The sequence below is a fragment of the Staurois parvus genome, unplaced genomic scaffold, assembly GCF_062004578.1.
Source record: "Staurois parvus isolate SC_StPar_1 unplaced genomic scaffold, SC_StPar_1.0 ptg000529l, whole genome shotgun sequence".
NCBI lineage: Eukaryota > Metazoa > Chordata > Amphibia > Anura > Ranidae > Staurois > Staurois parvus.
Window position 1 is genome coordinate 600,216 of NW_028318325.1, and position 24,276 is coordinate 624,491.

At 50.6% G+C, this 24,276-nt stretch overlaps 1 protein-coding gene across 1 annotated transcript in view; it reads left to right on the forward strand.

Moving 5' to 3' along the window:
• Positions 1 to 284: 284 nt before the first annotated feature.
• Positions 285 to 24,276, forward strand: part of KCNK17 (potassium two pore domain channel subfamily K member 17) — a 50,023-nt gene continuing 26,031 nt past the window's right edge. Inside the window, exon 1 of the mRNA XM_089690369.1 lies at positions 285 to 814. Coding sequence (XP_089546495.1) covers positions 563 to 814 — 252 coding nt within the window. The 5' untranslated portion in view covers positions 285 to 562. The remainder of the gene's footprint in view (positions 815 to 24,276) is intronic.

Sequence of the window (24,276 nt, forward strand, 5' to 3'; positions counted from 1 at the left end):
GGGTCACTATAGAGGAAGGGTCACTACAGAGGAAGGGTCACTATAGAGGAAGGGTTACTCCACCAACATGTGAAATTTGAATGACTTATGTACATTAATATAACAGTTTTTCCGACTTTTGCATTACTTTCAGTACAGCCCTCATATATAGGATGTAGTACTACACGAGCGTCATCACAGCGACTTTGCAGTTGTGCAATGCATTGTCTTCTGTACCAGATAGAAAAGTTCGCACTTAGCACCGCCTATTGCCCCGAGCAGGCCCCACCCACCTCCTTTTCTCAGCCTCAGCACATGCTTGTAGCTGCCGTCAGATGGAGTATTCAGCAGAAGTTGCAGATGGCTCTATGAGGAACCTTTGATGTCTAGATGAAGAGATCATACAGACACTGTCATACAGAGAGACTCTGCAATCATTGACTATGGATGGACCATGGCACCACATTTTACATGGAGGGGCTCCATTCTGATGGCTAAGGCTGGGCTCTGTTGCTGCCACTGACCATTGTTGGGTTCTCCTGCTGTTACTGACTATGCTGGGACTTTGCTGTTGTCACTGACCATGGCTGGACCTTGTTGCTGCCAGAATGCCGGATCTGCATCCTTCTGCTGTAAGCCTGAGTGTTGCCGGGTGCCAATCACCCTCATCTTGCTCATCCTTTACTTCTGCTACCTGCTGCTGGGGGCCACGGTCTTCTGGGCCCTGGAGAGCAAGGCTGAGCACGACCTGACCCTCAACTTCCAGCAGGAGAAATGGGAGCTGCTGAGGAACCACACCTGTATGGACAACAAGACCCTGGAGATGTTCATTTCGGTGAGAGACAACACTGACTCCACACCAGGGGCGGACTGACAACTCATGGGGCCCCCGGGCAATAGGGGATCATGGGGCCCCTGTGTCCTTACCCAAACTCAAAAAAGCCTATGAAAAAGGTACCAGGGGCATTCATGGGGCCCCCTACTGACCCCGGGCCCTGGGGCAGTGCCCGAGTTTCCAAATGGTCAGTCCGCCCCTGATCCACACATAATGATTATGTGGGCAGAAATCCATCATTATTCAATATATTTTACTTTTTTTTTTTTAAACGATCTTTCGATTTGGTTGCGGAGATGACAAATGCCCATCTGATCAACTACATTGATGAGCTTTAAAAAAAATCTTAGGACTCCCCTTTCTGTGTACCCGTGACCCTGTCCTGGCCAATCTGGTCAACTTCAACTAAACTTTCTGATATTGCTGAGTGCAACCGCTTCCCTGCCGCCGTATAGCAGATATACTGGTGCGCAAAATCACGCATATATACGTGATTTTGCATTTCCGGGTAGGGGGCACGCATGAGCCGTGCACGCAGCCCACCTGCGCTATCCATTCGCGGCCACGTATGTCAATCACCCGGATGGTGATTACCTGCTGGCGCCCGGTGATTACCTGCTGGCGCCCGGTGATTACCAACAATCACCGATGGGGAGGAAGACTATTTTGTTTACAAACAGTCTCGGGCACACTGCACAGCACAGCCATCCTGATCAGTGTGCTTACAGTGAAGAACCCCCCCCCACCTAGTAAAATACTCCCAGCACACAGTTAACCCTTTGATCGCCCCTCATATTAACCCCTTCCTGTCCAGTGTCATTAGTACAATATCAGTGCAGTTTTTTAACACTGATCACTGTATTGGTGTCACTGGAGATGTCAGTGACACCAAGTTAGTTCCCCCCCCCCAGTGTCAGAATGCCCGCCGCAGTCCCGTTATAAGTCGCTGATTGCCGCCATTACTACTAGGAAAAAACACAAAAAAACCCATACCTCCATTTATAGACACTGTAACTTTCACGTAAATCAATTAATTTACAGTATTGTGATTTTTTTTACATTTTGGCCTAAATTTGTGACGAAATTTGATTTTTAAATTTTCTCAAAATGGTCAGTCTTTGTTTGCTTATAGCGCAAAATATAAAAAATGCAGAGGCGATCAAATACTACCAAAAGAAAGCTCAGTTTGTGGGAAAAAAAGGACGTAAATTTAATTTGGGTGCGGCGTCGCATGACTGTGCAATTGTCAGATAAAGTAACGCAGTGTCGTAATGCAAAAAATGGCCTGGTCAGGAAGGGGGGAAATCCTCTGGAGGGTGAGGGGTTAATCTACTTTTCATTTGAGAGAAACATCCCAACCGAGTTCACACAGCCACCCGCCACCCGCCACCCGGGACACAGGGAGGTGCAAACCAAAAGCGTCTCGTCTCTGGCTTTAAAACAAACCTGGCCATACACCGTACAACCTGATTGTAGGCAAATGGACTTTTCAGTGAGGGTTCAGGTACATGGTATTACCGGAGATCTTATAGAGATTGAAGAATCATATTGTAACGTGTGTGACCAGTGTACGTCCTGCTCATTAGTATCAGATTTAATGGTATAGCTTGCATTTCGCAGAATTTTTCAGGAAGGTTTCGCAGACACACAGAAAATGTATCCTTAGGGGATATTTATTTATCAGGCTGAGACAGCGATCCATGAGCTGAGTTTTTTGTACAGTGTTTTGCTTTGTGGCTTGCTGGTCTTAAAGTGTTCCTAAACCCCGGACCCTGCATTCACTATGTCCGCTCTCCCCGGACCCCGCATTCACTATCTCCGCTCTCCCCGGACCCCGCATTCACTATCTCCGCTCTCCCCGGACCCCGCATTCACTATGTCCGCTCTCCCCGGACCCCGCATTCACTATGTCCGCTCTCCCCGGACCCCGCATTCACTATGTCCGCTCTCCCCGGACCCCGCATTCACTATATCCGCTCTCCCCGGACCCCGCATTCACTATGTCCGCTCTCCCCGGACCCCGCATTCACTATATCCGCTCTCCCCGGACCCCGCATTCACTATGTCCGCTCTCCCCGGACCCCGCATTCACTATGTCCGCTCTCCCCGGACCCCGCATTCACTATGTCCGCTCTCCCCGGACCCCGCATTCACTATATCCGGTCTCCCCGGACCCCGCATTCACTATGTCCGCTCTCCCCGGACCCCGCATTCACTATATCCCCTCTCCCCGGACCCCGCATTCACTATATCCGCTCTCCCCGGACCCCGCATTCACTATGTCCGCTCTCCCCGGACCCCGCATTCACTATGTCCGCTCTCCCCGGACCCCGCATTCACTATGTCCGGTCTCCCCGGACCCCGCATTCACTATATCCGCTCTCCCCGAACCCCGCATTTACTATGTCCGGTCTCCCCGGACCCCGCATTCACTATATCCGCTCTCCCCGGACCCCGCATTCACTATATCCGCTATCCCCGGACCCCGCATTCACTATGTTCGCTCTCCCCGGACCCCGCATTCTCTATATCCACTCTCCCCGGACCCCGCATTCACTATGTCCGGTCTCCCTGGACCCCGCATTCACTATGTCTGGTCTCCCCAGACCCTGCATTCACTATGTCCGGTCTCCCCGGACCCCGCATTCACTATATCCGCTATCCCCGGACCCCGCATTCACTATGTTCGCTCTCCCCGGACCCCGCATTCTCTATATCCGCTCTCCCCGGACCCCGCATTCTCTATGTCCGCTCTCCCCGGACCCCGCATTCACTATGTCTGGTCTCCCCAGACCCCGCATTCACTATGTCCGGTCTCCCCGGACCCCGCATTCACTATGTCTGGTCTCCCCAGACCCTGCATTCACTATGTCCGGTCTCCCCGGACCCTGCATTCACTATATCCGCTCTCCCCGGACCCCGCATTCACTATGTTCGCTCTCCCCAGACCCTGCATTCACTATATCTGGTCTCCCACAGTATAAAGAATATGGAACCGCAATTATCTTAGTCAGGGCATTTTATCAGCAAGAATGTGGGGGGAATGCAGTTCCGGCACCTCCAGTTCCAAATATATGTCATGGCAACTGGTACTGGAGTGTGCTGCAAGATCTATTGATGCTGACTACAGTGAGATCTATTGTTGCTGAGGGGGATCTTTTTTCTGGGGGTGTCTGTCGCTGCTGGGGGTCTTGTATTACTGGGGGTGGGTATTATTTTGCTGGGGGGCCAATTGTTGCTGGGATGGATCTGCTGTTGAAGGAGGTGTCTATTGCTGCTGGAGGCACCATTAATGCTGACTGCAGGGAGATCTGGGGGGGGGGGGGGTATTTTGTTGCGGGTGGTCTATTGTTGCTGGGGGAATCTGATGATGCTGGGGAGATCTTTTGTTGCTGCTTGGGATCTATTTTACTGCTTTTCTTGTTATCATTAACAAATTCCATATAATTAACTTAGCACCACAAAATTACATTTGGTTTTGTATTCTTTCAAAGGGGTAGTACTGGGAGGTGGAACCAAGGAATGCTGCTCATAGGTGGGTAGAGGCGGAGACAAGGGGTGACTGGGAGGCGGGGAGGGGGTAGAACCAAGGAATGCTACTCATAGGTGGGTAGAGGCGGAGACAAGGGGTGACTGGGAGGTGGGTAGGGGGTGGAACCAAGGAATGCTACTCATAGGTGGGTAGAGGCGGAGACAAAGGGTGACTGGGAGGTGGGTAGGGGGTGGAACCAAGGAATGCTGCTCAGAGGAGGGCAGAGGAGGAGACAAGGGGTGACTGGGAGGTGGTGTAGGGGGTGGAACCAAGGAATGCTGCCCAGAGGTGGGTAGAGGCGGAGACAAAGGGTGACTGGGAGGTGGGTAGGAATGCTGCTCAGAAGAGGGCAGAGGAGGAGACAAAGGGTGGCTCAGAAGGGGAGAGTTCCTGCACCTATCGTCAGAGAAAAAAACGCCCTGATCTTAGTAAATATAAACAGCAAAATACCTTTCCTCTTCAGCAGTATATAGCAGTCTTGTGACTAGTGGCGGACTGACAACTCATGGGGCCCCCGGGCAATAGGGGATCATGGGGCCCCTGTGTCCTTGCCCAAACTCAAAATAGCCTATGATAAAGGTACCAGGGGCATTTCATGGGGCCCCCTACTGACCCGAGTTTCCAAATGGTCAGTCCGCCCCTGCTTGTGACTTCTATCAGTGTCCAGCAGAGCACTGTTTACTCTTGTAGGAGGAGTTTTCCTTCTGCTCTGACTGTCCTTCGAGGATGCATGACCCCTCTGGTTAGTATAGCTGGGACCTCAATGAACAGCAGACACATGGCAGGCATCTCCTTCTCCTAGGACAAGAGCCCTCTGCTCCAAGTCCCAGAGTATTTATACCCTCCCCCAGAATCCTCCACTCCAGACCAAATTCGAATTACCTTTATAACTCCACTGCAGGTGACCCGCCCACCCCATTACTTCCTGAGCGAAAACCCCCAACATTCATAACCCTTCTTCTACACTTAACCTCCCAACTACTATAACCCCTTCACACCTGACCCACCAACTACTATGACCCCCCCTTCACACCTGACCCACCAACTACTATGACCCCCCCCTTCACACCTGACCCACCAACTACTATGACCCCCCCTTCACACCTGACCCACCAACTACTATGACCCCCCCTTCACACCTGACCCACCAACTACTATGACCCCCCCTTCACACCTGACCCACCAACTAGTATGACCCCCCCTTCACACCTGACCCACCAACTACTATGACCCCCCCTTCACACCTGACCCACCAACTACTATGACCCCCCACTTCACACATGACCCACCAACTAGTATGACCCCACCTTCACACCTGACCCACCAACTACTATGACCCCCCCCTTCACACCTGACCCACCAACTACTATGACCCCCCCTTCACACCCGACCCACCAACTACTATGACCCCCCCCCCCCTTCACACCTGACCCACCAGCTACTATGACCCCCCCTTCACACCTGACCCACCAACTACTATAACCCCCCTTCACACCTGACCCACCAACTACTATAACCCCCCTTCACACCTGACCCACCAACTACTATAACCCCCCTTCACACCTGACCCACCAACTACTATGACCCCCCCTTCACACCTGACCCACCAACTACTATGACCCCCCCTTTCACACCTGACCCACCAACTACTATAACCCCCCTTCACACCTGACCCACCAACTACTATAACCCCCCTTCACACCTGACCCACCAACTACTATAACCCCCCTTCACACCTGACCCACCAACTACTATAACCCCCCTTCACACCTGACCCACCAACTACTATAACCCCCCTTCACACCTGACCCACCAACTACTATAACCCCCCTTCACACCTGACCCACCAACTACTATAACCCCCCTTCACACCTGACCCACCAACTACTATGACCCCCCCTTCACACCTGACCCACCAACTACTATGACCCCCCCCTTCACACCTGACCCACCAACTACTATGACCCCCCCTTCACACCTGACCCACCAACTACTATGACCCCCCCTTCACACCTGACCCACCAACTACTATGACCCCCCCTTCACACCTGACCCACCAACTAGTATGACCCCCCCTTCACACCTGACCCACCAACTACTATGACCCCCCCTTCACACCTGACCCACCAACTACTATGACCCCCCACTTCACACATGACCCACCAACTAGTATGACCCCACCTTCACACCTGACCCACCAACTACTATGACCCCCCCCTTCACACCTGACCCACCAACTACTATGACCCCCCCTTCACACCCGACCCACCAACTACTATGACCCCCCCCCCCCTTCACACCTGACCCACCAGCTACTATGACCCCCCCTTCACACCTGACCCACCAACTACTATAACCCCCCTTCACACCTGACCCACCAACTACTATAACCCCCCTTCACACCTGACCCACCAACTACTATAACCCCCCTTCACACCTGACCCACCAACTACTATGACCCCCCCTTCACACCTGACCCACCAACTACTATGACCCCCCCTTTCACACCTGACCCACCAACTACTATAACCCCCCTTCACACCTGACCCACCAACTACTATAACCCCCCTTCACACCTGACCCACCAACTACTATAACCCCCCTTCACACCTGACCCACCAACTACTATAACCCCCCTTCACACCTGACCCACCAACTACTATAACCCCCCTTCACACCTGACCCACCAACTACTATAACCCCCCTTCACACCTGACCCACCAACTACTATAACCCCCCTTCACACCTGACCCACCAACTACTATGACCCCCCCTTTCACACCTGACCCACCAACTACTATAACCCCCCTTCACACCTGACCCACCAACTACTATGACACCTGACCCTTTTTTTACACCTGATCCATCATCCAATACTGGGACAGGATCATTCAGCACCCACGGAAAGGATGCAGAGCTACACCATTTTCTCTTCTCCTGCTGTTTTTAGTTGTCACCTCTGTTTGGATTGGGGAACTTGGGGTTCCCACAATTTGCCAGCATGTCGGTCATTTTCTGAGGACACGCAATGGGAAGTGATTCTTTGTTTATCAGATGGTCTCTCTCATCCCTGTACCGTTTGCCAAACCATCATATTAACATCTTGGGTTCAGAACGAGACGTTGGACAGGCTGATCTGTAATGATGAGACTTCTTACAATGCTCACATACTGATTTCTTGGATATTATTATTATTATTATTATTATAATACAGGATTTATATAGCGCCAGAAGGTTTGCTCAGCGCTGTACATTATAGTGGGGACAGAACATGAGACAAGACAGTAACAAAACAATACATGAGGGGTTCGAGGGCCCTGCTCTTTCGAGCTTACAATCTAGGAGGGAGGGGAAGGTGGTACAGGAGGAGATAGCTGTGGGGGATGGAGTGGTAGGAGGAATGGAGGAGATCGGCTGTTAAGTGAGTGTGGGGTAGGCTTCCTTGAAGAGGAGGGTTTTCAGGGTGCGCCTAAAGGTGAGGAGGGTAGGTGACAGTCTGATGGATTGGGGTAGTGAGTTCCAGAGGATGGGGGAAGTCCTGGAGAAGTCCTGCAGTTGGGTGTGGGAGGAGGAGACCAGGGAGCTAGAAAGTAGGAGGTCTTGTGAGTAGCAAAGATTACGGGTTGGGTGGTATTTGGGTATCAGGTCGGTGAGGTAGTTTGGGGCAGCGTTATGGATGGCTTTGTATGTCAGTGTTAGTAGTTTGAATTTAATGCGTTGGGCAATCGGGAGCCAGTGGAGGGAATGGCAGAGGGGGGTGGAGCCCAGTGGAGGGAATGACAGAGGGGGTGGAGCCAGTGGAGAGAATGACAGAGGGGGGTGGCAGAAGCAGAGCGGTTGGTGAGGTGGATGAGTCTGGCCGCGGAGTTCAGGATAGACTGAAGAGGGGATAGTCTGTGATGAGGTAGGCCGGTGAGGAGGGAGTTGCAGTAGTCCAGACATGAGATAATAAGGGAGTGAACGAGTAGTTTAGTAGTGTCTGGGGTTGGGAACGAACGTATTTTGGAGATGTTGCTGAGATGGAGCCTGCATGAATTTGCCAGCGATTGGACATGGGGTTGGAAGGACAGGTTTGAGTCTAGAGTGACACCTAGGACTTTGGCTTGCGGGGTGGGACTGATGGTGGCGTTGTTGGTCGTGATGGAGAGGATGGGGGGGGGGGCGCAGGCTGGGCTGAAGACTAGGAGCTCAGTTTTGGAAAGGTTCAATTTGAGGAAATGGAGCGACATCCAGTCTGATATGTCGTTCAGTAGGTGGGCGATACGGGTGGAGACTGAAGGGGTGAGGAGTGGAGAGGTAAATTTGCGTGGCATTGGCCTAGAGGTGATAGTTGAAGCCTTGGGAGTGTATCAGTTGGCCAAGGGAGGAGGTGTAGATGGAGAAGAGAAGGGGCCCGAGGACAGAGCCTTGGGGGACCCCAACAGAGAGGGGGAGAGAGGGGGAGGTGGTAGCGTTATAGGTAACGATGAAGGAGCATTGGGATAGATAGGAGGAGAGCCAGGAGAGAGCGGAGTCTCTGATACCAAGGGAGTGTAGTTTATTAAGGAGGAGGGGGTGGTCGACTGTGTCGAAGGCCGCGGAGAGGTCGAGGAGTAAGAGGACTGAGTAGTGGCCATTAGCTTTGGCGGTTAGCAGGTCGTTAGTGATTTTGAGTAGGGCGGTTTCAGTTTTTCGAATCTACTGTGTTCTTCTAGAGTCTCTATACTGGTATCATTGTAGTTCTTACCCTCTAATGGGCCCGCTGATTTGATCCCGAGGTTGTTTCCCAGTAGGAGCTCTAGCAGCCAGGCACACAGTCTCAGTCACTCCCCCGGCTCAATGATCAGTCTAACGTTACACGTTTTTTTCCTTTATTGAATAATGTGAACTTGGATGGGTTCAGGGTAACCGTGGGATATTCCATCAATGTGTAGCACTACCCCCTTAGGAGTGCCTAGAGTTTTGGGTCCCCCTATAGTCCTGCACAGCCGGGCAACATGCATTTTCCACACAGACTTGCATCCAGGAGACAGTAACCAGTCCAGTTTTTTTTTATTTTATTAAAAGAATTTGAACTTGGATGGGGTGAGGTTTGGGGATGGGGATGCCCAAGGGAATGGCAACTGAGGACAATCTTCCTGAAACAATGGACAAGTCTCTTTAAACAGCATACTTGTCTTCTTGGAGAGCTAGCCAGCCTCTCCTAATGTAAGACCCCAGGCCCCAGATGCTCCTCTATCCAGATGTCTGAAGGAATCCCTGGGCTGGGGATCCAGTGCCTGTCACTTTAAATGTAAGACCGTCCCAGATAGAAAGCTAATCCAGTTTCCCACCAGAGTGCTCCTTCCCCTTACAGGCCCAGGGATTGCAGGTCTACTCACCCAGTCTGTGAGCTGATGGGTTGGTCGCTGCTTTCAGGTCTTCTGCTGGGCTGCTCCTTCCCTGCTGCACAGATGGTCCTCGCTCTGGCAGCCAATGAGGTCCTGAGCTTTCCTCCTTTCCAGCATCACTGCCTGTAGCTGAGCCCCTTCCCAACTGCCCCCCCCCCCGCCTCAGGCTCCTGCTCCTCAGCCTTCACTCTCCATCTTCCACCTGAACTCTCCTGCTTTTGAGCAGGCTCTCTCACATTTAAGGGCTGCCCCGGCCCCATGCCAAGCCTCCTGCTTGGGGATTGTCCAGGGTTCCCTAAGTGTGAAGGCCAACCCCTCCTCTCCCCTGAATACTGCTTCTAGTATCTTCTCCAAGATTCTAGAGCAAGGGGAGGTATCAGGGAACTGACCTACTCTAGCTCCCCCTAGCTATCTAGGAGGGAGCTACAAATCTTTAAGTAGTAACTTGAGGACACCTAACTTCCTACTAAAGATTCAGAGCACAGTCCTTGCAACTGCAAATGTTGGGACACCATGAACAATGTACCCTTCATCTAATGCAAGAGGGATGGCAGCATCACACACAGCAACTGGGATCTCTCACACTGGTCTGTACTCGCTAATGTCCTTGAATAGTTGGATGCCTCCTTCCAATATCTTTCAGATACCTCCACTGTGTGGATTTCAGACAAAATACCAAAAAAGAGGTCTTGCAGTCATTTTCAGAAGAGTTAGTAGAATAGGCCCCCTCCAGCTAGAATGCACAAAGAAAGTAATCCACTCCTGCGTGAGTGAGACGTCCCACCCATCCACTGCTCCACCAGGTGCAGCTGCTTTACCCCAAATTGCCAACAAGGTCTGCAGAGCAATGTGTTTCTTATGCAGGCCATACACGGGTCGAAGTCCGAACGAATTTTCTTTAGAAAATCAGAAATTTCATGTGCTTTGTAATCCGATGGCGCCACCATTGATTATGAAATTCAACCAACCGAGCCTTCAATTTCTGCTTGAGTTGCTACGGAAAAGAATTGTCGTGGCCAAGAATTTTCTTTTCTTTCCAGGTCACAACTTTATATTTGTTGCACGATTCTCCCATCATTGATTCAAAATTTGTTCATTTTTAAAAAATTTCCAACATGCACGATCACTCAAATTCGATGGTCATACAAAAATCGGCCGTTTCTGTGACCCAATAATGGTAAAAATTCGAACAAAAATTATTTCGGAATTCGACCCATGCATGGCCGGCTTAAGGCAAGTTGAAAATTCTTTTTATTAAGGACGAAACATCGATTGTACACAACCCTGTCACAAAGGGCTGGTTGTCTGTGGCCCTCCAATCCATCCATCCCCGCTGTGCGGTTTTTCAGTGTTCCTCCAGTGGCAGACCAAGAGGACTGAGCTGGGTAAAGTTCACACAAGAGCAGGGGCAGACTGACAACTCATGGGGCCCCCGGGCGATAGGGGATCATGGGGTCCCTGTGTCCTTGCCCACACTCAAAGCATACCCAAAAAAGCCTATAAAAGGTGTCAGAGGCATTTCATGGGGCCCCCTACTGACCCTGGGCCCTCGGGCACTGCCCGAGTGCCCAAATGGTCAGTCCGCCCCTGCACAAGAGGTTAGGGATACCACAGCACCTGCAACATCTTACAGCCATCTCTCTACAGTCATAAGTGCTCACTTGACTTCTCTCTGTAGACACCTCCTTCCTAAGTACATCTCTCCTGGGAAAGCTCCAGGGAAGAAGCCTTATACAGAGATCTCCAGCCTAGCCTAAAAGGCCTTTTGCAATCTGTCCTTGCCCCCACCTCCATCAGGGACAGAATGGCTAAAGCTGGCTACTCTTGCCTACAGGTCCACTCCAACTGTCCTCCTGCCCTGTCCATGAAGAGTGCATACTGGGTGTAAAGGCGGCCGGTAACTGTCAAATCACCGGCACGTCTGTGTTCTGAACCAGAAGATTTTTCCCTTTTCGCCCAGCTGGCATAACTGGGACCTCAATGAGCAGTAGAAAAGCACATCTGGTCTGTTCAGAAGGGCAGCAGCCCTTCTGGCTGGGATCTCCATTTTGTGGACAGGAACCCCCTACTCCTGGCCTCTGACCTTCACCTACTGGTTTCAATACCCATCCTGGGAGGCTCCAAATGTATTCCTTCAGGAATCCACTCCTTTGGAATTCCTCACACCAGGCAACAGACCCCCTACTCCAACCATCTGTCCCCCCCACCCCAGGGATTGGCTGGGTCTACATAAATATTCACACTGTAGATTTGCTTCTCCCAGCCCATTAATTTCCACAACCATCCAGAAAATAGTGGGAAGCAGTCAAATTTGCAGCCTTTGAAACAGACCAAGGCAATCCCAAGCAGTTCTACTGATTACAGTAGAGAGCAATAACTAAATTTACCCAACCTGGCACCCAGGGGCGGACTGACCATTTGGAGACTCGGGCACAGCCCGAGGGCCCGGGGTCAATAGAGGGCCCCATGAGATGCCCCTGGTACCTTTTTCATAGGCTTTTTTGAGTTTGGGCAAGGACACAGGGGCCCCATGATCCCCTATTGCCCGGGGGCCCCATGAGTTGTCAGTCCAACCCTGCTGGCACCTATCTCGGAGGGTGCTACCTCATCATCCTCATCATCTTTTTTCTTATTACTTTATACCACAGCCAAACAATCATGATGGTAAAAATAGCAATTTTCCATAACTGTATTTATTTTTAGTGTTTGATCCGTTCATCATCTTTAGTTGTCTTATCGCCAGTGTCAACAAAACGCAGAGTTAAATAATCCAATGTTTGTACTATGAAGCCACGTCCTACTCTGTTGGAAGACAGAGAAACGGGGCAAGTATTGTATAGCGACACATTGTACACACCTATCTACTGACTGCTGTACAAACACAATTCACACGAACAGGTTGGTTTAATATGGAGAAGCAATGAAAATCTACAAAGTATGGTCATTCAGAGCAGCCTATCAGAAATCACAGACCTGGCTAGTGCGAGCTGAAATCTGTTTGGATGTTAGGACTCCTTTTTGCTCACTGAGCAAGCTCAATGAGCATGAGCTCCTTCTGGAGAAGTTCAGCAGATTTTCGAGAAGAACCTTGTAAGGAACCATTCCTGGAGAGTGAGAGAGGTCCATATCAAGCCCACTTGATCATAAAAGAAGCAAAAGGGGGCAATATTGCACACTACATCTTCTGAGCCAAGACTGAGTCACGCAATATCAAGAGCTTCATGGTTAGTCCATGATTCCAGGGTACGCCCTACAGTACTCAGTAGGCCTTTTGAGTGTAGGTGTCTGAGACTTAGCTCCATCCTCTGCAGTCATGGAATGGCCTTCACCTACTGGTTTCAATACCAATTCCGGGAGGCTCCAAATCTATTCCTTCAGGAATCAACTCCTTTGGAATTCCTCACACCGGGCAACAGACCTGAGATGGTCTCTATCAGTGTAGCCACTTCTACATGGCTGCTGCCCACCTTGCTGTAAGAGGGGCTTTGTGGTTGGTCAATTTTGGTGCCAAGCACAAGTCCCTATCCCAGCTCCAGCTCTGCTGGAACACAGTTCCACCGGGTGAGGCCGATCCCTGCGCAATCTTGTGCCATGCCAACCTCCTCATGACATCCTTGGCCATAGACCTTTATATCCGAATGAAAAAAATGTCCACACAATAAATAACTTTACTACACTTTATGGTGTTGTTCAGGGAATGGTAAGACAGTCACATCACAAGGACATACAGTCCAGAGTCCCTTGATGTACACGGTCAATCACATAAAGTGGACGATCCGCAGTAGTCTCACATGAAAGCCCCTGAAACATCTCACTACAGTCTTTCCTCTGCCCAGGGTCATAAGTGCTCACAGGACTGCTCTCTGTAGACCCCTCCTTGCTAGGTGCATCTCTCCTGGGAAAGCACGAGGGAAGAAGCCTTATACAGGGATCTCCAGGCTAGCCTAAAAGGCCTTTTGCAATCTGTCCTGGCCCCCACCTCCATCAGGGACAGAATGGTTCCTCCTGCCTACAGGTCCACTCCAACTGTCCTCCTGCCCTGTCCATGGAGAGAGCATGCTCACAAGTGTGGAGTGTTTGACTCCTATGTCCAGAGACTCCCAGTGTCCTCTCCATACCTAGGTTATATGGGGGTGCTGACTCCCCACTGAGATCACTTGTGGGAGCGCTCTACCTAAAAGGGGCCTAACACCTGGCGTCACTACCTTCTGTACCAGAAACTATTCTGGTACAGAGTCACTTAGTGGCAAAGTGGCTAACTGCACCTGCCTGCATGCTGCTAGCCCAACATTGATCCTCCAGCTGGCAATCACGACAATTCCCACAGCAAACTATTTTTTATTAGCACCATTGGAGATGAGACCCAAACTTAATGCTGAGGAACTTTTACTGAAAACCTTTCTAAAACAGAACATCTTGATCCACATCTCAGGCACTCATTTTAGCAACAACACTGTCCATCTTCTTTGGTTGATGGAGTTTATAAACAATCTTCAGTCCAAATCCACCCCCTTCCCCCACCTCACACAAAGCCCTATTGAATCTTTTTTTTTTAAAATCAAGGTACACAGTCAGGTGACATCACAGGACCTTTTCTTCTTCCTATGGTGGTGGATAGTCCTGAATTTTGCAGACAGCGGCAAGGAATTCCTAGGGGAAAACAGCCCATGTTACCCCAAGGAAAGGGAATATTCCACTGAGTGATCACATGGAAGGTCTGGGTGTCTTTCATCACATAAAGAAAGGTGTTACAACATTAATTTTCCTAAAAATTTTTTACATTTTTAATTATGTAGTGCTCACTCCCACAGGAACACACATTAAGGTCCCTAGGTCCCTTTCCTGTAGTTGCACCAGCAGGCAGGTACTCAGTAGCAATTACTCTTTTCACTCAATGAACGGTCTAGGGGTACGCTTTTCTGATGCTTTGTTGCTGAATATGAACTTGGATAGGTTTGGGGGTAACTGTGGGATACTCCAGTAACTTTAGCAGTAACTTGATGACACACATATTCCTCATATTATTCTGAGCACAGTCCTTGTACAAGCAAATGGTGGACTGAGCTATACCAGGACACTGGGCACAATGTCCCCTTCGAGTAATGCTAACTATAGCACCAGAGGGGGGGGGGCCAGCACAGTTTCAGGGATCTCTCACCTGTCTGCACTCACTAATGTCCTTGGATAGTTGGAGGCCTCCTTACAATATCTTCCAGACACCTCTCCATTGATACCAGAGCAGATCCCAAGAGAAAAGGTCTCTCAGTCAGCTTCAGCAGAGTTAGCAGAATAGGCCCCCTAGCTAGTCTAGCTGGGACCTCGATGAACAGTAGACACATGGCAGGCCTGCCTTTAAGGGCAGCAGTCCTCCAGGCTGAGATCTCCATCTCCTAGGAAAAGAGCCCTCTGCTCCAAGTCCCAGAGTATTTATACACTCCCCCAGCCACCATCTGGGAATCTCTCCCCAGGGATGGGCCAGGGATATGCAGCACTACCCCCTTAGGAGTTGATAAAGATTTGGGTCCCCCTATAGTCCTGCACAGTCGCACGTCTGCACTCACTAATGTCCTTAGATAGTTGGCAGCCTTCTTACAATATCTTTCAGACACCTCTCCATTCATACCAGAGCAGATCCCAAGAGAAATAGTCCCTCAGTCAGCTTCAGCAGAGTTAGCAGAATAGGCCCCCTAGCTAGTCTAGCTGGGACCTTGATGAACAGCAGACACATGGCAGGCCTGCCTGGAAGAGCAGCAGCCCTCCAGGCTGAGATCTCATTCTCCTAGCACTACCCCCTTAGGAGTTGGTGAAGATTTGGATCCCCCTATAGTCCTGCACAGTCACCTGTCTGCACTCACACCCGTCTGTACTCCTAGCCCTCCAGGCTGAGATCTCCTTCTCCTAGGACAAGAGCCCTCTGCTCCAAGTCCCAGGGTATTTATATACTCCCCCAGCCACCATCTGGAAATCTCTCCCCAGGGATGGGCCAGGGTTTTGCAGCACTACCCCCTTAGGAGATGATGAAGATTTGGGTCCCCCTATAGTCCTGCACAGTCACCCGTCTGCACTCACAGCCCTCCAGGCTGAGATCTCCTTCTCCTAGGACAAGAGCCCTCTCCTCCAAGTCTAGAGGGCATGGCCAGAACGGCGACTGAGGTAATTCCTCTACATTGGACTCCTGGAGTCGGTGGAGCAGCGTCCATCCTTTCACTTGTATTGGCTCCCAAAGTGTACAAGTTGCAATGTAAATACATTAGGAGAAGCTGAATGTATCTATAATTAAGGAATTGGGAACTATGAAGGGTTGCCTTGAGGATGAAGGGTTGAGAGTGAGGTGCCTCCTAACAGTTTTGCTATGGGGCCCCATCAGGCATAGTTGCGTCCCTGTCTTGCAGTGTAACATGATGAACACGTGTATAAGAGAAGAGAGCACAGGGAGGTCCTCATCAGCCTTCTGCTTCTCCTTCATTGTCTAGTTAGCAGGTTGGGAATGTCCTTTTTGAGCTGTAATGGAGGCCAAGGAGGTCTACTGGGGTCCTCTAGGTTGCAGAACTGGCTGAACAGAATGACCTATTTGATTGAGTTTAATTTTAAACAAGTGAACCGTTTCCCCCCCCCCCCCCGGCGTCTCATTTACAAGAAAAACATTTTTGTTTTCCTTGTCTGTAAATTAACTCGGGGGGGTAATGAGTGTAAGGTACGCTTCATATCTCTGTATCTTTTGCTTGGAACCGTAATTGTGAAACCCAATTACTTTGATATAAAACCATAAAAGAACATTCCAGCGCAGCAGAATAAACAGATGAAAAGAGATTCCGGTGGGGGAGGGGGGGGGGAGTTAATATTGGCACTAATTTCCTGCAGAACCTTATAAGATAACAACCCGATTACAGCGAGGACGCAACGCCATGGTGTGTTTGTTGAGACGATCTCAGCAGGTGGGGTCTGGCCGAGGAACGAGAGGGAACGATATATTTATTCTCTGGGTGTGATTCTTTTATATGAACTGATGATGAACCTTAGCTAAACATTTGTATTATTAATAGGGAAGAGCTGTATGAAAATTCATCTCCCAGGTTACAGACTTGTACTTCATCTTAGTTCATGACCCAGCCACTGCGGAACCTCCACCATGGAGGACATTGATGGGTGCCCAGGTATCCTACAGCTGGAGTCCTACACCATGGAGGACATTGATGGGTGCCCAGGTATCCTACAGCTGGAGTCCTACACCATGGAGGACATTGATGGGTGCCCAGGTATCCTACAGCTGGAGTCCTACACCATGGAGGACATTGATGGGTGCCTGGGTATCCTACAGCTGGAGTCCTACACCATGGAGGACATTGATGGGTGCCCGGGTATCCTACAGCTGGAGTCCTACACCATGGAGGACATTGATGGGTGCCCGGGTATCCTACAGCTGGAGTCCTACACCCTTGTTTCAAGGGGGGTATTGGATATACCGACATATGAACTAGAAAAATATTTTAATGGTGTTCACTGATGAACTCCCGGTTACCTCTGAACCCAGAGTTGGACAATTTTGCTTGTCTAGAGCAGGGGCGGACTGACAAGTCATGGGGCCCCTGGGCAATAGGGGATCATGGGGCCCCTGTGTCCTTGCCCAAACTCAAAAAAGCCTATGAAAAAGGTACCAGGGGCATCTCATGGGGCCCCCTACTGACCCCAGGCCCTCGGGCAGTGCCCGAGTTTCCAAATGGTCAGTCCGCTCCTGGTCTAGAGCAGTGGTCTCCAGACTGCGGCCCTTAAAGTGCCCCATCATTGGTGTCAGTGGGAGGAATAGTGCCCCATCATTGGTGTCAGTGGGAGGAATAGTGCCCCATCATTGGTGTCAGTGGGAGGAATAGTGCCCCCATGATTGATGTCAGTGGAAGGAATAGTGCCCCATCATTGATATCAGTGGAAGGAATAGTGCCCCATCATTGGTGTCAGTGGGAGAAATAGTGCCCCCATCATTGGTGTCAGTGGAAGGAATAGTACTCCATCACTGGTGTCAGTGGGAGGAATAGTGCCCCATCATTGGTATCAGAGGGAGGAATAGTGCCCCATAAATGGTATCAGAGGGAGGAAGTGTGCCCCATTATTGGTGTAAGTGGGAGGAAGTGTGCCCCATCATTGGTGTCAGTGGGAGGAATAGTGCCCCATCGTTGGTGTCAGTGGGAGGAATAGTGCCCCATCATTGGTGTCAGTGGGAGGAATAGGGCCCCATTGTTGGTGTCAGTGGGAGGAACAGTGCCTCATAGTTGGTGTCAGTGGGAGGAATAGTGCCCCATCATTGGTGTCAGTGGGAGGAAGTGTGCCCCATCATTGGTGTTAGTGGGAGGAAGTGTGCCCCATCATTGGTGTCAGTGGGAGGAATAGTGTCCCATCGTTGGTGTCAGAGGGAGGAATAGTGCCCCATCATTGGTGTCAGTGGGAGGAATAGTGTCCCATTATTGGTGTCAGTGGGAGGAATAGTGTCCCATTATTGGTGTCAGTGGGAGGAATAGTGTCCCATTATTGGTGTCAGTGGGAGGAATAGTGCCCCATCATTGGTGTCAGTGGGAGGAGGAGTGTCCCATCGTTGGTGTCAGAGGGAGGAATAGTGCCCCATCGTTGGTGTCAGTGGGAGGAATAGTGCCCCATCATTAGTGTCAGTGGGAGGAAGTGTGCCCCATCATTGGTGTCAGTGGGAGGAATAGTGCCCCATCATTGGTGTCAGTGGGAGGAATAGTGCCCCATCATTGGTGTCAGTGGGAGGAATAGTGCCCCATCATTGGTGTCAGTGGGAGGAATAGTGCCCCATCGTTGGTGTCAGTGGGAGGAATATTGCCCCATCATTGGTGTCAGTGGGAGGAATGGTGCCCCATCATTGGTGTCAGTGGGAGGAATAGTGCTCCAAGGGCCAGATAAAGGCAAGCAGAGGGCCACATGCAGCCCCCAGGCAGCAGTTCGGAGTCCGCTGTTCTAGAGGGACCCCACAGGTATACAGTTGGTCCAAGCTGGATCTATGTAACTATGTAGGATATCCATATCTGGATTCTTCTCTAAATACTCCATGAATTTTTAATTGGCTTGCAGAAACTTTGTGTACTTTTTGAATCCCTGGCAAGCGCCATAAAACCAGGTGAACATGACGAGAACACATCTCTGCGCGTGTTGCTGCCCTGTGATGGAAGATCCAATCGATGACCAGACAAGGTCAGGAAGTGTCAGCTTCTCGAAAAACATCCACAGGAAGGGAATTCCATGTCACCAGTGACTCTGGTCGGTTCTCTTGGTTGATGCTCCAGTTTTCCTTCAGGTCAGCAAAACGGAAATAGATTCCGTGAGAGGCTTCTTCCCTCCGGAAAATCGGTGGAATTCCGGAAATCCACATCCAGTACCCTACAGAACAAAAGACTCCATTCCGGGTTCAATGAACTTTGATGGTTTGTATGGATTTTGTGATAAGTTCTGACTAGGGGCAGACTCACCAATCGAGCACTCAGGCAGTGCCCGAGGGCCCGGGGTCACTAGGGGGCCCTATGAGATACCCCTGGTACCTATCATAGGCTTTTTTGTGTGTGGTTTGTGTGTGGGCAAGGACACAAGGGCCCCATGATCCCCTTTTGCCCGGGGGCCCCATGAGTTGTCAGCCCGCCCCTGATTCCACGTTTTAGGTTTTATTCCACCATCTCTGCCACTTTATATCTTGTTAACACCCAGAACGTGTTGAACATCATCGTTTGTTTCCGGGTCACTTCTCGCCTGTAGAACGAACTTCTGGTGTCGGTGTTCTCAGCCGGCAAAGCTGAATAAAATACAAGAACCCCCCCCCCCTTCCGGTGACATTCCGGGCTCTTCCGTTCCACCGAGAATCCCGGGACTGAAGCCGGCAGCTCTACCGGCCTACCATAGAATAGGTGAAGGGTCATCCAGAGCCTGCAGTGAAGATGCCAAATTGTTCCCCCCCCCCCCCAAGATATATGAGCATCATGTGTCAGAAAAATTTCCCTCCTACCAAAAAGAAATTTATCACTAATCGGCATGCCTGCCCTCTAAGCTAAATTCCCCCTCCTCCCCCTACCCCCAGTACATATCCACCCCCCTGCTAAAAATCCCACCCTTCTAGCACAAATCTTTGCCCCCCCAGCTCAAATCCTCTCTGTCCTGATAGGCCCCTATCACAACCCCCCACCCCAAAAAAGATTTCTCCCTCCAAGCACAAATCCTCTGCCCCTCAAACTTCCCCTCCGAGTGCAAATCCTCTTTCCCCTCACTCCAAATTCCCCCTTCCCAGCACCAATTCCCCTCCCCGGATCCTCCATGCTAGCAAAAATTCCCCTCCTAGCAAATATCCCCCCCCCCCCAAACACCCCTACTAGAACAATTCACCCCTCCCCCCAAACAAAAAAAAATCCCTCCTTGCACAAATTTCTTTCACCCCTGTACCATATTACCTTTTCTACCACACTTTATAGCACAAATCCTTTTTTCCCATCCCCCTCCCAACACAAATCCTGCTAAAAATCCTCTCCCCCCTCACTCCAAATTCCCCCTTCCCAGCACCAATTCCCCTCCCTGGATCCTCCATCCAAGCAAAAATTCACCTCCTTGCACAAATACCCCCCCTCCCCAACTAGCACAATTCACCCCCCACAAAAAAAAAAATCCTCCCCTCCCAACACAAATCCTCCCAAACCAGCACCCCCCAAATTTTCCCTCCCTACCCCCAGTACATATCCACCCCCTGCTAAAAATCCCCCCCTTCTAGCACAAATCTTTGCCCCCCCAGCTCAAATCCTCTCTGTCCCAATAGGCCCCAATCACAACCCCCCCCCCCCCCAAAAAAGATTTCCTCCTCCAAGCCCAAATCCTCTGCCCCTCAAATTTCCCCTCAGAGTACAAATCCTCTCCCCCCCACTTCTAATTCCTCCTTCCCAGCACAAATTCCCCTCCCTGAATCCTCCATGCTAGCAAAAATTCCCCTCCTAGCACAAATACCCCCCTCCCCAAACACCCCTACTAATTCACCCCTCCCCCCGCAAACAAAAAAAAATCTCTCCTTGCACAAATTTCTTTCCCCCCTGTACCAGATTACCTTTTCTACCACACTTCATAGCACAAATCCTCTTCCACATCCCCCCTCCCAACACAAATCCTCCAAAACCAGCACTCCCCAAATTTCCCCTTCATACCCCCAGTACATATCCACCCCCCTGCTAAAAATCCCACCCTTCTAGCGCAAATATTTGCCCCCCCAGCTCAAATCCTCTCTGTCCCGATAGGCCCCAGTCACAACCCCCCCACCCCAAAAAAGATTTCCTCCTCCAAGCCCAAATCCTCTGCCCCTCAAATTTCCCCTCCAAGTACAAATCCTCTTCCCCTCACTCCGAATTCCCCCTTCCCAACACCAATTCACCTGCACGGATCCTCCATGCTAGCAAAAATTCCCCTCCTAGCACAAATACCCCCCCCCCAACACCCCTACTAGCACAATTCACCCCTCCCCCCCAAACAAAAAAAAAATCCCTCCTTGCACAAATTTCTTTCCCCCTGTACCATATTACCTTTTCTACCACACTGCATAGCACAAATCCTTTTCTCCCATCCCCCTCCCAACACAAATCCTCCCAAACCAGCACTCCCCAAATTTCCCCTCCCTACCCCCAGTATATATCCACCCCCCTGCTAAAAATCCCACCCTTCTAGCACAAATCCCCCCCCCTCCAACTCAAATTCTCTCTGTCCCGATAGGCCCCTATCACAACCCCCCCACCCCAAAAAAGATTTCCTCCTCCAAGCACAAATCCTCTGCCCCTCAAATTTCCCCTCCAAGTGCAAATCATCCTCCCCTCACTCCAAATTCCTCCTTCCCAACACCAATTCCCCTCCCTGGATCCTCCATGCTAGCAAAATTCCCATCCCCCCTCCCAACACAAATCCTCCCAAACCAGCACTCTCCAAATTTTCCCTCCCTACCCCCAGTACATATCCACCCCCCTGCTAAAAGTCCCCCCCTTCTAGCACAAATCTTTGCCCCCCCCCAGCTCAAATCCTCTCTGTCCCGATAGGCCCCAATCACAACCCCCCCCCCCACCCTAAAAAAGATTTCCTCCTCCAAGCCCAAATCCTCTGCCCCTCAAATTTCCCCTCAGAGTACAAATCCTCTTCCCCCCCCCACTTCTAATTCCTCCTTCCCAGCACCAATTCCCCTCCCTGAATTTTCCATGCTAGCAAAAATTCCCCTCCTAGCACAAATACCCCCCTCCCCAAACACCCCTACTAATTCACCCCTCCCCCCGCAAACAAAAAAACCAAATCTCTCCTTGCACAAATTTTTACCCCCCGTACCATATTACCTTTTCTACCACACTTCATAGCACACATCCTCTTCCCCATCCCCCCTCCCAACACAAATCCTTCCAAACCAGCACTCCCCAAATTTCCCCTCCTAGAACAGTTCTTACCCCCTGCTACCTTCTAACTTCCCCCTTTCAACACAAATCCCCTCCCCCCAATCTCCTTGTGGTGCCGCCCCACCACAGTGCCCAGAGCAGCTGCTCCTCTTGCCCACCCCTTCCCCCAGCCCTGCCTGTCACGGCTCCGGCTATCACAGGGATGGTGTTCATCTCTTGCTATATCCACAAAGGTGATTTAAAAAAAAATTAAAGAGACAGAGTGCAGAAAACAAACATTTAAAGTGCCCCCGTCGTCTCCATTCTTGTGCGCAAAGGCAAACGCATACGTCGGTCACGCACACACATGGAAAGAGTGTTTTCACCGCACAAGCGTGACATGTTGGGTATCTTTTTTTTACCAAACATTCAGGAATTCATTTGTGTTTTTGTGCCTTACAATTCATTACGGTGTCTTTGTTTTCCCCAAAAAAATTTCATGTGAAAATCCGCTGCGCAAACACCGCGTGACATAAAAAATTGCTGCGCCCGACATTTTATTCTCCAGGGTCTCTGCTTAAAACAATGTATCATGTTTGGGGGTTCTGAGGCAGAAACAGCAGAAACAGCAGATTTCATTCTATTGTGTTCTCATTTGAAGTTTATGGTAACAAAAAAAAACAGTAAATAACAAGAAATTTATATTTTCTTATCAAAGACGTCTTTTATTATATTTCTAGAGCCTCAGACACACCTGAGAGATGCTGCCATGTCCGGGATTCCACGCTTTTCTGGTCGCGGCATGATTCATGGTGAACGCGTCATTCTTGAGGGAGATAAAAGTGGATGAGAGGGATCAGTAGGGAGACAGAGGAGGATCAGTAGGGAGACAGAGGAGGATCAGTAGGGAGACAGAGAAGGATCAGTAGGGAGACAGAGGAGGATCAGTAGGGGATCAGAGGAGGATCACTAGGGAGACAGAGGAGGATCAGTAGGGAGACAGAGGAGGATCAGTAGGGAGACAGAGGAGGATCAGTAGGGAGACAGAGAAGGATCAGTAGGGAGACAGAGGAGGATCAGTAGGGGATCAGAGGAGGATCAGTAGGGAGACAGAGGAGGATCAGTAGGGAGACAGAGGAGGATCAGTAGGGGATCAGAGGAGGATCAGTAGGGAGACAGAGGAGGATCAGTAGGGAGACAGAGGAGGATCAGTAGGGAGGCAGAGAAGGATCAGTAGGGAGACAGAGGAGGATCAGTAGGGAGACAGAGGGGGATCAGTAGGGAGACAGAGGAGGATCAGTAGGGAGACAGAGGAGGATCAGTAGGGAGACAGAGGGGGATCAGTAGGGAGACAGAGGAGGATCAGTAGGGAGACAGAGGAGGATCAGTAGGGAGACAGAGGAGGATCAGTAGGGGATCAGAGGAGGATCAGTAGGGGATCAGAGGAGGATCAGTAGGGGATCAGAGGAGGATCAGTAGGGATCAGAGGAGGATCAGTAGGGAGACAGAGGAGGATCAGTAGGGAGACAGAGGAGGATCAGTAGGGAGACAGAGGAGGATCAGTAGGGATCAGAGGAGGATCAGTAGGGAGACAGAGGAGGATCAGTAGGGGGACAGAGGAGGATCAGGAGGGAGTCATAGATGGATCTGAAAGGAGTCAGGGGGACCAATAGGGGATCAGATAAAGATCAATAGGGGGTCAGATGAAGATCAGTTGGGGGTTAGAGGAGGATCCAGAAGGAGGTCAGAAGGGGCTTAGAGAGGGATTATTAGGGGTCAAATGAGCATGAGAATAGGGGTCAGAAGGAGGTAAGGAGGGAGTCAGAGGGGGATCAGTAGGGGGTCAGAGATGGATCTGAAGGGAGTCAAAGGGCAATCAGTAGGGGGTCAGAGGAAGATCCGTAGGTGGTCAGAGGAGGATCTGTAGGGAGACAGGGGGATCAATAGGGGGTCAGACGAAGATCAGGAGGGAGTCATAGATGGATCTGAAGGGAGTCAGAGGTGGACCAGTAGGGGATCAGATAAAGATCAATAGAGTGTCAGTGGAAGATTGGTAGGGGGTTGGAGGAGGATCCAGAAGGAGGTCAGAAGGGGCTTAGAGGGGAATTATTAGGGGTCAAATGAGCAGGAGAAGGGGGGTCAGAAGGAGGTAAAGAGGGAGTCAAAGGGGAATCAGTAGGG